The sequence below is a fragment of the Salvelinus alpinus genome, chromosome 27 (genome assembly GCF_045679555.1).
Source record: "Salvelinus alpinus chromosome 27, SLU_Salpinus.1, whole genome shotgun sequence".
NCBI classification, from domain to species: Eukaryota; Metazoa; Chordata; class Actinopteri; order Salmoniformes; family Salmonidae; genus Salvelinus; species Salvelinus alpinus.
In genome coordinates, this window is record NC_092112.1 from 8,328,809 (window position 1) to 8,341,630 (window position 12,822).

General features: G+C 45.8%; 1 protein-coding gene across 2 annotated transcripts in view; it reads left to right on the forward strand.

Annotated features, from left to right (window-relative positions):
- mtmr9 (myotubularin related protein 9) overlaps positions 1-12,822 on the forward strand; it is a 54,041-nt gene that overhangs the window by 24,788 nt on the left and 16,431 nt on the right. For both annotated transcript variants that reach the window (XM_071369332.1, XM_071369333.1), the window contains exon 10: positions 9,011-9,162. In XM_071369332.1, coding sequence (XP_071225433.1) covers positions 9,011-9,162 — 152 coding nt within the window. The remainder of the gene's footprint in view (positions 1-9,010; positions 9,163-12,822) is intronic.

A 12,822-nucleotide genomic window follows, 5' to 3' on the forward strand; every position in this document is an offset into this window, starting at 1 on the left:
AGTTGGTTGTTGATCGTTGCTGGACAACCATTTTCAAGTCTGGCCATAGATTTTCAAGCCAATTTAAGTCAAAACTGTAACTAGGCAACTCAGGAACGTTCAGTGTTGTCTTTGTAAGCAGCTCCAGTGTAGATTTGGCCGTGTGTTTAAGGTTTTTGTCCTGCTGAAAGGTGAATTTGTCTCCTAGTGTCTGTTGGAAAGCAAACTGAACCAACTTTTCCTCTAGGATTTTGCCTGTGCTTAGCTCTATTCCGTTTCTTTGACAAGCATATCCATAACATGATGTAGCCACCACCATGCTTGAAAATATGATGAGTGATACTCAGTGATGTGTTGGATTTGCCCCAAATATATCACTTTGTATTCAGGACATAAAGTTGCATTTTTTGCAGATTTACTTTAGTACCTTGTTGCAAACAGGATGTATGTTTTAGAATATTTGTATTCTGTACAGGCTTCCTTCTTTCACTCTGTCATTTAGGTTAGTATTGTGGAGTAACTACAGTGTTGTTGAGCCAGCCTCAGTTTTCTCCTATCACAGCCATTAAACTCTGGAACTGTTTTAAAGTCACTACTGGCCCTGAGGGGTTTCCTTCCTCTCCGGCAACTGAGTTAGGAAGGACGCCTTTATCTTTGTAGTGACTGGGTGTATTGATACACCATCTAAAGTGAAATTAATAACTTCACAAAGGGATATTCAATGTCTGCTTCTTATGTGTACCCATCTACCAATAGGTGCCCTTTGAGAGGCATTGGAAAACCTCCCTGGTCTTTGTGGTTGAATCTGTGTTTGAAATTCACTGCTCGCCTGAGGGACCTTACAGATAATTGTATGTTGTATGTTTTATTTTACCTTTATTTAACTAGGCAAGTCAGTTAAGAACTTATTCTTATTTTCAATGACGGCCTAGGAACAAGTGGGTTACCTGCCTTGTTCAGGGGCAGAACGACAGATGTGTACCTTGTCAGCTCGGGGATTCGATCTTGCGACCTTTCGGTTACTAGTCCAAAGCTCTAACCACTAAGCTAGCTGCCACCCCTGTGCCTCCCACGCAGCTATTTGTGGGGTACAGACATGAGATTAGTCATTCAAAAATGATGTTAAACACTATTATTGCACACAGAGTGAGTCCATGCAACTTATGTGACTTGTTAAGCAAATGTTTACTCCTGAACGTATTTACGTTTGCCATAACAAAGTGGTTGAATTCTTATTGACTCAAGACATTTCAGGTTATAATTTTTTATGAATTTTTCTAAAAAAAAAACATCATTCCACTTTGACATTATAGGGTATTGTGTGTGTGTGTGTAGGCCAGTGACACAAAAAAAAATCTACATTTAATCCATTTTAAATTCAGGCTGTAACACAACAAAATGTAGAAGAAGTCAAGGGGTGTGAATACTTTCTGAAGGCCCTGTATATCTATCTACATGTCGTCCATGATATTCCCTTTATAGTGCTGTACTTTTGACCAGGGCCTGTACAGTACGTGGCCAGTTCTGCTGTTTCCCTTGAATTTTTTTAACCTGTGACCTAGTGACAGCCAGTCACAAGGTCAGCCAGTCACACGCAGGTCAGCCAGTCACACGATTTAGGACGTTGCTCATTAAAAAACAACTAGATTTCAGTGTTGTAGGTGTGTATCCTGACCGATTCCGGTTAATGATGTTTGTCCCCCATGAAACACTGCCTATTTCACTTCCTCAAAATCCCCAGAATGAATCTAAGATAACTAAGATAATTAATTTTGGTATTTTCTTTCCCCGAATATGTAAAATTGCCCAACTAAAACATCATACTAAGGTGTTTTGTTGCAGCAAATGTACATCGTCAAATCAAAAACAAAATGTATTCTATTTACACTTTAGAATAACTTTCCTGACTCATATCATTGCCACATAGGCAATTTTCAAAGGTTTGTTGCTTTTTAAAGGCAGTCCCTCTAAGGTAGGGTGCAGTCCCTCTAAGGTAGGGTGCAGTCCCTCTAAGGTAGGGTGCAGTCCCTCTAAGGTAGGGTGCAGTCCCTCTAAGGTAGGGTGCAGTCCCTCTAAGGTAGGGTGCAGTCCCTCTAAGGTAGGGTGCAGTCCCTCATAGTGAATCCTAAATGGAACCCTATTCCCTTTATAGTGCAAATGCCCTACTTTTGACCAGGGCACGATGTAGGGAATAGGGTCCCATAGGGTTCTGGTCTAAAGTAGTGCACTATGTAGGGAATAGGGTCCCATAGGGTTCTGGTCTAAAGTAGTGCACTATGTAGGGAATCGGGTGGTTATGGGTCCTGGTCTAAAGTAGTGCACTAGGTAGGGAATAGGGTGGTTATGGGTCCTGGTCTAAAGTAGTGCACTATGTAGGGAATAGGGTGGTTATGGGTCCTGGTCTAAAGTAGTGCACTAGGTAGGGAATAGGGTGGTTATGGGTCCTGGTCTAAAGTAGTGCACTAGGTAGGGAATAGGGTGGTTATGGGTCCTGGTCTAAAGTAGTGCACTATGTAGGGAATAGGGTGGTTTTGGGCCCTGGTCTAAAGTAGTGCGCTAGGTAGGGAATAGGGTGGTTATGGGTCCTGGTCTACAGTAGTACACTATATAGGGAATAGGGTGGTTATGGGTCCTGGTCTAAAGTAGTGCACTATATAGGGAATAGGGTGGTTTTGGGCCCTGGTCTAAAGTAGTGCACTATGTAGGGAATAGGGTGGTTATGGGTCCTGGTCTAAAGTAGTGCGCTAGGTAGGGAATAGGATGGTTATGGGTCCTGGTCTAAAGTAGTGCACTAGGTAGGGAATAGGGTGGTTATGGGCCCTGGTCTAAAGTAGTGCACTATGTAGAGGAATAGGGTGGTTATGGGTCCTGGTCTAAAGTAGTGCACTATGTAGGGAATAGGGTGGTTATGGGCCCTGGTCTAAAGTAGTGCACTATGTAGGGAATAGGGTGGTTATGGGCCCTGGTCTAAAGTAGTGCACTAGGTAGGGAATAGGGTGGTTATGGGCCCTGGTCTAAAGTAGTGCACTAGGTAGGGAATAGAGTGGTTATGGGCCCTGGTCTAAAGTAGTGCACTAGGTAGGGAATAGGGTAGTTATGGGTCCTGGTCTAAAGTAGTGCACTATATAGGGAATAGGGTGGTTATGGGCCCTGGTCTAAAGTAGTGCACTATATAGGGAATAGGGTGGTTATGGGTCCTGGTCTAAAGTAGTGCACTAGGTAGGGAATAGGGTGCCATTTGGGACGTAGACTTGTCACTCAGGGCTGCTCCAGCAGACAAGGCCCACTTACCCCTCTTAGTTACTTGGTTCTTATATATATATGTGTGTGTGTGTGTGTGTGTGTGTGTACTTTTGAAAGACTGGAAGGGTTACATTTGGAACAGATAGCTCCTAGCGGGTCTTATTTTAAGTCTCAACTAAAACTCATAATGAATCATGTGGAAATTGAGCAAGTTGAGGTGACTAACAGCTTGGAGTAACCCTGGAATGTAAACTGTCATGGTCAAAACATATTGATACAACAGTAGCTAAGATGGGGAGAAGTCTGTCCATGATAAAGCCCTGCTCTACCTTCTTAACAACACTATCAACAAGGCAGGTCCTACAGGCCCTAGTTTCTACCTTCTTAACAACACTATCAACAAGGCAGGTCCTACAGGCCCTAGTTTCTACCTTCTTAACAACACTATCAACAAGGCAGGTCCTACAGGCCCTAGTTTCTACCTTCTTAACAACACTATCAACAAGGGTGGTCCTACAGGCCCTAGTTTCTACCTTCTTAACAACACTATCAACAAGGCAGGTCCTACAGGCCCTAGTTTCTACCTTCTTAACAGCACTATCAACAAGGCAGGTCCTACAGGCCCTAGTTTCTACCTTCTTAACAACACTATCAACAAGGCAGGTCCTACAGGCCCTAGTTTCTACCTTCTAAACAACACTATCAACAAGGCAGGTCCTACAGGCCCTAGTTTCTACCTTCTTAACAACACTATCAACAAGGCAGGTCCTACAGGCCCTAGTTTCTACCTTCTTAACAACACTATCAACAAGGCAGGTCCTACAGGCCCTAGTTTCTACCTTCTTAACAACACTATCAACAAGGCAGGTCCTACAGGCCCTAGTTTCTACCTTCTTAACAACACTATCAACAAGGCAGGTCCTACAGGCCCTAGTTTTGTCGCGCCTGGACTACTGTTCAGTCGTGTGGTCGTGTGGTCAGGTGCCACAAAAAAGGACTCAGGAAAAATTGCAATTGGCTCAGAACAGGGCATCACTGCGGTCCCTTGGATGTACACAGAGAGCTAATATTAATAATATCCATGTCAATCTCTCATGGCTCAAAGTGGAAGAGAGATTGACTTCATCACTACTTTTATTTATGAGAGGTATTGACATGTTGAATACACCGAGCTGTCTGTCAAAACTACTGACACACAGCTCAGACACCCATGCATACCCCACAAGACATGCCACAAGAGGTCTCTTCACAGTCCCCAAGTCCAGAACAGACTATGGGAGGTACACAGTACTACATAGAGCCATGACTACATGGAACTCTATTCCACATCAGGTAACTGATGCAGCAGCAGAATCAGATTTATAAAACAGATAAAAATACACCTTATGGAACAGCGGGGACTGTGAAGGAACACAAACATAGGCACATGCACATACGATAACATACGCACTATACATACACATGGATTTAGTACTGTAGATATGTGGTAGTGGTGGAGTAGGGGCCTGAGGGCACACAGTGTGTTGTGAATGTATTGTAATGTTAAAAAAAAGTATATAAACTGCCTTAATTTTGCTGGACCCCAGGAAGAGTAGCTGCTGCCTTGGCAGGAACTAATGGGGATCCATAATAAACCCCAGGAAGAGTAGTTGCTGCCTTGGCAGGAATGAATGGGGATCCATAATAAACCCCAGGAGGAGTAGCTGCTGCCTTGGCAGGAATTAATGGGGATCCATAATAAACCCCAGGAAGAGTAGCTGCTGCCTTGGCAGGAATTAATGGGGATTCATAATAAACCCCAGGAAGAGTAGCTGCTGCCTTGGCAGGAACTAATGGGGATCCATAATAAACCCCAGGAAGAGTAGCTGCTGCCTTGGCAGGAATACAAGAGGATCCATAACAAACCCCAGGAAGAGTAGCTGCTGCCTTGGCAGGAACTAATGGGGATCCATAATAAACCCCAGGAAGAGTAGCTGCTGCCTTGGCAGGAATTAATGGGGATCCATAATAAACCCCAGGAAGAGTAGCTGCTGCCTTGGCAGGAACTAATGGGGATCCATAATAAACCCCAGGAAGAGTAGCTGCTGCCTTGGCAGGAATTAATGGGGATCCATAATAAACCCCAGGAAGAGTAGCTGCTGCCTTGGCAGGAATTAATGGGGATCCATAATAAACCCCAGGAAGAGTAGCTGCTGCCTTGGCAGGAACTAATGGGGATCCATAATAAACCCCAGGAAGAGTAGCTGCTGCCTTGGCAGGAATTAATGGGGATCCATAATAAACCCCAGGAAGAGTAGCTGCTGCCTTGGCAGGAATTAATGGGGATCCATAATAAACCCCAGGAAGAGTAGCTGCTGCCTTGGCAGGAACTAATGGGGATCCATAATAAACCCCAGGAAGAGTAGATGCTGCCTTGGCAGGAATTAATGGGGATCCATAATAAACCCAGGAAGAGTAGCTGCTGCCTTGGCAGGAATTAATGGGGATCCATAATAAACCCCAGGAAGAGTAGCTGCTGCCTTGGCAGGAACTAATGGGGATCCATAATAAACCCCAGGAAGAGTAGATGCTGCCTTGGCAGGAACTAATGGGGATCCATAATAAACCCCAGGAAGAGTATCTGCTGGCTTGGCAGGAATTAATGGGGATCCATAATAAACCCCAGGAAGAGTAGCTCCATAATAAATACAGATTTTCACGCATGTGAGAAATCTGGAAATGAGCATTAGCTGAAGTCTGGGTTTGCTAATGTAACAGAGTCAGATTCGTGACCTCACTTCCCAGCTTGAAAAGTCTCCACCCGTACTATTGAAATACCTAGGTTTTTGGTAACCTAGTTGGCTAAGTGGGTGGTTACATGTGTTTTGCAGAGGTGCTGGGGTCTAGCCTCGGCGTGAGCGGGAGGAAGTGGTTCGGCTGATCAAGCACAGCTTTATTGGCATGGGAAACATGTGTTAACATTGCCAAAGCAAGTGAAATAGATAAACAATAGTAAAATGAACACAACAAAATGTACAGTAAACATTACACTCGCAAAATGTCATATGTCTGTATACAGTGTTGTAATGATGTGCAAATAGTTAAAAGTACAAAAGGGAAGTTTAAATAAACATAAATATGGGTTTCAGCTCAGTTTCCACCTCATTTTGTGGGCAGTGTGCACATAGCCTTTCTTCTCTTGAGAGCCAGGTCTGCCTACGGCGGCCTTTCTCAATAGCAAGGCTATGCTCACTGAGTCTGCTTACATAGTCGAAGCTTTCCTTAAGTTTGGGTCAGTCACAGTGTACTCTCGGTTTACGGCCAAATAGCATTCTAGTTTGCTCTGTAATTATATTTTTGTTTTCTCATGATTTGGTTTGCTTGAATTGTGTTGCTGTCCTGGGGCTCTGTGGGGTCTGTTTGTGTTTGTGAACAGAGCCCCAGGACCAGCTTGCTTAGGGGACTCTTCTCCAGGTTCATCTCTCTGTAGGTGTTGGCTTTGTTATGTTGCTTTGTAGAATTTAACGTCTCCTTTCTGTATTTTGATAATTAGCAGGTATCCGGATGTATTATTTGTTGTTTTGCATTGTACACAGAGTATATTTGTGCAGAGTTTCAATTTGGTGTTTGTCCCATTTTGTGAATTATTGGTTGGTGAGCGGACCCCAGACCTCACAACCATAAAGGGCAATGGGTTCTACAACTGATTCAAGTATTTTTGTATTTTAAGCCAGATCCTAATTTTTATGTCAAATTTTATGTTCCTTTTGATGGCATAGAAGGCCCTTCTTGCCTTGTCTCTCAGATAGTTCACAGCTTCGTGGAAGTTACCTGTGGTGTTGATGTTTAGGGCGAGGATGGTATAGTTTTTTGTGTGCTCCAGGGCAACGGTGTCTAGATGGAATTTGTATTTGTGGTCCCGGTGACTGGACCTTTTTTGGAACACCATTATTTTGGTCTTATTGATATTTACTGTCAGGGCCCAGGTCTGACAGAATCTGTGCAGAAGATCTAGGTGCTGCTTTAGGCTGTCCTTGGTTTGGAACAGAAGCACCAGATCATCAGAAAACATTAGTAGGGTGAAGGCCGGGTGCTGCAGACTGTTCTAGTGCCCTCGCCAATTCGTTGATATATATATATGTTGAAGAGGGTGAGGCTTAAGCTGCATCCCTGTCTTACCCCACGACCCTGTGGAAAGAAATGTATGTTTGTGTACATGGATTTTATAATGTTGTATGTTTTTCCCCCAACACCACTTTCCATCAATTTGTATAACAGACCCTCATGCCAAAGTCAAAGGTTTTTTTGAAATCAACAAGACATGAGAAGACTTGGCCTTTTGGTTTGTTTGTCAATTAGAGTGTGCAGGGTGAATATGTGGTCTGTCTAACGGTAATTTGGTATGACGCCAATTTGACATTTGCTCAGTACATTTCACTGAGGAAATGTACGAGTCTGCAGTTAATGATAGTGCAGAGGATTTTCCCAAGGTTGCTGTTGACGCATATCCCACAGTCATTATTGGGGTCAAATTTGTTTTGTCTTTTGTGGATTGGAGTGATCAGTCCTTGGTTCCAAATATTCAGGAAAATACCAGACATAAGGATGATGTCAGAGTTTAAGTATAGCCAATTGGAATTTGTATTTTATATATTTTATAATTTTGCATACCATCAACACCACAGTCCTTTTTGGGTTGGAGGGTTTGTATTTTGTCCTGCAGTTTATTCAATGTAGTTGGAGAATCCAGTGCGTTCTGGTAGTCTTTAATAGTTGACTCTAAGATTTTGTATTTGATCATGTTTATGTTTTTGCTGTTCTTTGTTATAGAGCCAATAATACCCGTACATCTCCATTAGATAACTCTTCAAGTTGTTTGTTTAGAGTTTTCCAATTTTCCAAATTGTTAGTCTGTGGATTCTTCAATTCTGTTATCTGTTTTCTGGTGTGCTGCCCCTTCTTTCTCCGTAGTGTATTTCTGTATTGTTTTAGTGATTCACCATAGTGAGTTTCTCCATTTCTTTCTTAGGTTCTTGCGTTCTTCATCAAACAATTTGTCATTGTTGTTCATTTTCTTTGTCTGCTTGAAATTTTTAGATTTGATGGAGGGAAGCTGAGCGTTCAAATATCATTTAGGTTTAGATTTTCTATTGTCAAGTTTACACCTTCGCTGTTACAGTGAAACATTTTGTCCAGGAAGATTCCACACTACTTTCCTTCCATCTATAGTGTTTCTTAATATTTTTCAGTTCCTTTGGCATTGATGCCTCATGATTGAGTAGATCTCTGTTCAAGTAGACTGTGAGTTTGCTGTGATCTGATAGGGGTGTCAGTGGGCTGACTGTGAACGCTCTGAGAGACTCTGGGTTGAGGTCAGTGATAAAGTAGTCTACAGTGCTACTGCCAAGAGATGAGCTATAGGTGTACCTACCATAGGAGTCCCCTTGAAGCCTACCATTGACTATGAACATGCTGAGCATGCGACAGCTGCAGGAGTTGTGACCTGTTTTTGTTGGTTATGTTGTCATAGTTGTGCCTAGGGGGGCATATGGGGGGGATGCTGTCACCTCCAGGTAGGTGTTTGTCCCCCTGTGTGCTGAGGGTGTCAGGTTCTTGTCCAGTTCCGGCATTTAGGTCGCCACAGGCTAGTATATGTCTTTGACCCATGGAAATTATAAATGTTTCCCTCCAGGATGGGGAAGCTGTTTTCATTAAAGTATGGGGATTCTAGTGATGGGATATAGGTAGCACACAGGAGGGCATTTTTCTCTGTTGAGATAATTTTCTTTTGAATCTCTCCCCTCCCCAGGTCTAAGTTGAACCTGTCTCAGAAGACAGTCTCTCTGTGGTCGTGGGTGAACCGGCCCCAGGAGGTGGAGAGGCTGTCTAACCCGCTCTACGAGGCCAACTGTCTGGTTATATGGCCCTCCGTAGCCCCTCAGAGCCTGCTACTATGGGAAGGTAAGAACCTGGCTCCTGACCCCTGACCCCAAATCTTCTGCCTACTCCCAGGTCGGCGGTCTGTTTTGGGTGTTTCACGAGTAGAATGGGTTTAGGGGGAGCTCGACACTCATTCTGACGCACGACTAGCAACATCTAAAATTCCAAACCACATTTTTGTGTTACAATTTCTCAAAATATCTCTTGTTGTGCAACATTGTGACCAGAAGGGCTTTCAAAACAAAAAGTGTCTGTTTATTCTTCCCTCCCTTTTCTTAGTTTCTCGTTCACCTCTCAGTATGACCTCTTCAACTTCCTCTCTCTTCTGCTCTTCCTCTCTCTTAGTATTTGTATTTATTATAGATCCCCATTAGTTCCTGCCAAGGCAGCAGTTACTCTTCCTGGGGTTTATTATGGATCCCCATTAGTTCCTATTAAGGCAGCAGCTACTCTTCCTGGGGTTTATTATGGATCCCCATTAGTTCCTGCCAAGACAGCAGCTACTCTCCCTGGGGTTTATTATGGATCCCCATTAGTTCCTGCCAAGACAGCAGCTACTCTTCCTGGGGTTTATTATGGATCCCCATTAGTTCCTGCCAAGGCAGCAGCTACTCTTCCTGGGGTTTATTATGGATCCCCATTAGTTCCTGCCAAGGCAGCAGCTACTCTTCCTGGGGTTTATTATGGATCCCCATCAGTTCCTGCCAAGACAGCAGCTACTCTCCCTGGGGTTTATTATGGATCCCCATTAGTTCCTGCCAAGGCAGCAGCTCCTCTTCCTGGGGTTTATTATGGATCCCCATTTAGTTCCTGCCAAGGCAGCAGCTACTCTTCCTGGGGTTTATTATGGATCCCCATTAGTTCCTGCCAAGTCAGCAGCTACTCTTCCTGGGGTTTATTATGGATCCCCATTTAGTTCCTGCCAAGGCAGCAGCTACTCTTCCTGGGGTTTATTATGGATCCCCATTTAGTTCCTGCCAAGGCAGCAGCTACTCTTCCTGGGGTTTATTATTACATTTCACATTATTAAACCTTTTATTTAACTAGGCAAGTCAGTTAAGAACAAATTCTCATTTACAATGACGGCCTACCGGGGAACAGTGGGTTAACTGCCTTGTTCATGGGTAGGATGACAGATTTTTACCTTGCCAGCTCGGGGATTCGATCTTGCAACCTTTCGTTTACTGGCCCAATGCTCTGACCACTAGGCTACCTACCGTTCCCTCAGGACACTACTCTACCACCACATATCTACAACACACAAATCCATGGGTGTTTCTCAATATGCATGCTACCGTGCTCCACAGTCTCATGCTCCGAGTGCATTCTCCGACAACGTTCTCTCGAATACGTTCTTGTGAAGACGAGAGTGTGGAGAATACATAGAACATTCCATTTGAGAAGAACTCCCCCCTACTGTATTACCTCACTCTGAGCAGCACTCCTCCTACTGTATTACCTCATCACTCCCCCATACTGTATTACCTCACGCTGAGCAGCACTCCCCCTACTGTATTACCTCACTCTGAGCAGCACTCCTCCTACTGTATTACCTCATCACTCCCCCTACTGTATTACCTCACGCTGAGCAGCACTCCCCCTACTGTATTACCTCACGCCGAGCAGCACTCCCCCTACTGTATTACCTCACGCTGAGCAGCACTCCCCCTACTGTATTACCTCACGCCGAGCAGCACTCCCCCTACTGTATTACCTCACGCTGAGCAGCACTCCCCCCTACTGTATTACCTCACGCTGAGCAGCACTCTCCCTACTGTATTACCTCACGCCGAGCAGCACTCCCCCTACTGTATTACCTCACGCTGAGCAGCACTCCCCCCTACTGTATTACCTCACGCTGAGCAGCACTCCCTCTACTGTATTACCTCACGCTGAGCAGCACTACCCCCTACTGTATTACCTCACACTGAGCAGCACTCCCCCTACTGTATTACCTCACGCCGAGCAGCACTCCCTCTACTGTATTACCTCACGCTGAGCAGCACTCCCCCTACTGTATTACCTCACGCTGAGCAGCACTCCCCCTACTGTATTACCTCACGCTGAGCAGCACTCCCCCTACTGTATTACTTCATGCTGAGCAGCACTCCCTCTACTGTATTACCTCACCCTGAGCAGCACTCCCCCTACTGTATTACCTCACCCTGAGCAGCACTCCCTCTACTGTATTACCTCACGCTGAGCAGCACTCCCCCTACTGTATTACCTCACGCTGAGCAGCACTCCCCCTACTGTATTACCTCACGCTGAGCAGCGCTCCCCCTACTGTATTACCTCACACTGAGCAACACTCCCCCTACTGTATTACCTCACACTGAGCAGCACTCCCTCTACTGTATTACCTCACGCTGAGCAGCCCTCCCCCTACTGTATTACCTCACGCTGAGCAGCACTCCCCCTATTGTATTACCTCACGCTGAGCAGCACTCCCAGCACTCCCCCCTACTGTATTACCTCACGCTGAGCAGCACTCCCCCTACTGTATTACCTCACGCTGAGCAGCCCTCCCCCTGCTGTATTACCTCACGCTGAGCAGCCCTCCCCCTACTGTATTACCTCACGCTGAGCAACACTCCCCCTACTGTATTACCTCACGCTGAGCAGCACTCCCCCTACTGTATTACCTCACGCTGAGCAGCACTCCCCCTACTGTATTACCTCACGCCGAGCAGCACCCCCCCTACTGTATTACCTCACGCTGAGCAGCACTCCCCCCTACTGTATTACCTCACGCTGAGCAGCACTTCCCCTACTGTATTACCTCACGCTGAGCAGCACTCCCCCTACTGTATTACCTCACGCTGAGCAGCACTCCCCCTACTGTATTACCTCACGCTGAGCAGCACTCTCCCTACTGTATTACCTCACGCTGAGCAGCACTCCCCCTACTGTATTACCTCACGCTGAGCAGCACTCCCCCTACTGTATTACCTCACGCTGAGCAGCACTCCCCCTACTGTATTACCTCACGCTGAGCAGCACTCCCTCTACTGTATTACCTCACGCTGAGCAGCACTCCCCCTACTGTATTACCTCACGCTGAGCAGCACTCCCCCTACTGTATTACCTCACGCTGAGCAGCACTCCCCCTACTGTATTACCTCACGCTGAGCAGCACTCCCTCTACTGTATTACCTCACGCTGAGCAGCACTCCCCCTACTGTATTACCTCACGCTGAGCACCACTCCCCCTACTGTATTACCTCACGCTGAGCAGCACTCCCCCTACTGTATTACCTCACGCTGAGCAGCACTCCCCCTACTGTATTACCTCACGCTGAGCAGCACTCCCCCTACTGTATTACCTCACGCTGAGCAGCACTCCCCCTACTGTATTACATCACGCTGAGCAGCACTCCCCCCTACTGTATTACCTCACGCTGAGCAGCACTCCCCCTACTGTATTACCCCAGCACTCCCCCTACTGTATTACCTCACGCTGAGCAGCACTCCCCCCTACTGTATTACCTCACGCTGAGCACCACTCCCCCTACTGTATTACCTCACGCTGAGCAGCACTCCCCCTACTGTATTACCTCACGCTGGGCAGCACTCCCCCTACTGTATTACCTCACGCTGAGCAGCACTCCCCCCTACTGTATTACCTCACGCTGAGCAGCACTCCCCCTACTGTATTACCTCACGCTGAGCAGCACTCCC